Source organism: Octopus bimaculoides, chromosome 24 (genome assembly GCF_001194135.2).
Source record: "Octopus bimaculoides isolate UCB-OBI-ISO-001 chromosome 24, ASM119413v2, whole genome shotgun sequence".
In the NCBI taxonomy this organism is placed as follows: Eukaryota; Metazoa; Mollusca; class Cephalopoda; order Octopoda; family Octopodidae; genus Octopus; species Octopus bimaculoides.
Window position 1 is genome coordinate 19745248 of NC_069004.1, and position 1403 is coordinate 19746650.

Sequence of the window (1403 nt, forward strand, 5' to 3'; positions counted from 1 at the left end):
TTATATCTACATATACTTGGACTGTTTGGTGTTGGCTGCTATTCTTCAGAACACTGTGCTCTGTAACATACCGTAAAGTGCATGCTTGCTGTTTTGTAGGGAACATGGGGGAAGAATCTTGAGGCTTCAGTGTAACTTGGTGAGCTGTTCTACTTTATATCTTTATTCCTTGCTTCATAACCATGCACGTAGAAGTTTGAATTGTTTACTTGATAACAACACCCTGCTTCTCTCATTTCATATTATATATAAAGAACAGAACAAATAGAGTCAAAAGAAGAAGGAGTACAATTCAACAGCTGTTTAATGACCACCACATGTTTCAATACAACATAGATCCACATGTATAGATCCACATCTTAGATCCACATGTATATGTGGATCTATGTTGTATTGATACATGTGTAGTGGTCATGAAACAGCTGTCGAATCATATTCCCTCTTCCTTTTGACTCTATTTATTCTTTCCTTTTTATTTTTCACACTTGAGGAATGCCTAAGCCTAGAATTGGTAGTATATCATAATACTGCCGGCTATCTGGTAATTCTAAGGGCAAATGAGCTCTATTTTGTATTCTGATATGTTCTTAATGGAATATACCTCAACTACATATATATATATATATATATATATATATATAAAACCAAAAAGGAAGAATTCAATTGTCACTAACCATGACTGAGGGTGCATTGTAGCACCTACATTGCTAGAAGTAAGAGTCAAACACCCTTATAGCCACAAACATAGTACAAGTCTACACACTGACAGGGTAGTTAACCACCCCATTGCAAGTGAGGGTACTAAATTGGCAAGCCAGTTTCGCTTGAAATTAAAACTCATCAGTAGTACTGCTTCATTTCTTATAGTTAAGTCAAATCCAACCTGTCAGTATATAGATTTTACCATAAGAATCAGCCCATTTTCACATTACTATATACACACACACATATATATCATCATAATATATATATATATATATATATATATATATATATATTAGTTATAGAAAAAAAAAGGTTAACGACTCAACATATCACACTCCCTCAATGATCATACATAAGAAATACAACATAATCCACCAAACATAGGAATAAAAAGATATAAAAATAACATAAGAAAAATAAAAGAATAAGAAATATATAAGAAGTAAGATGCAAGATATAGAACGTATAATATAAAAATTTATGCACAAATATATTATTTCAACTGATAACATACTAATAAATTAAGAATAATAAATTTGAGTTAAAGGTATAACACAATATACATATATATCATTTCATAAAAGTTCCAAATCAAGTTAAAGTTAAAATTAATATGATTAAAAATCCAAATATATAATATAGATTAAAATAAAATAAAATAAAGAAATGAGGTAAAACAAAATAGTCTATCGGTTAAA

General features: G+C 29.8%; 1 protein-coding gene across 1 annotated transcript in view; it reads left to right on the forward strand.

Annotated features, from left to right (window-relative positions):
* Positions 1-1403, forward strand: part of LOC106878651 (uncharacterized) — a 70927-nt gene that overhangs the window by 34745 nt on the left and 34779 nt on the right. The window contains exon 4 of the mRNA XM_052976166.1: positions 100-139. Coding sequence (XP_052832126.1) covers positions 100-139 — 40 coding nt within the window. The remainder of the gene's footprint in view (positions 1-99; positions 140-1403) is intronic.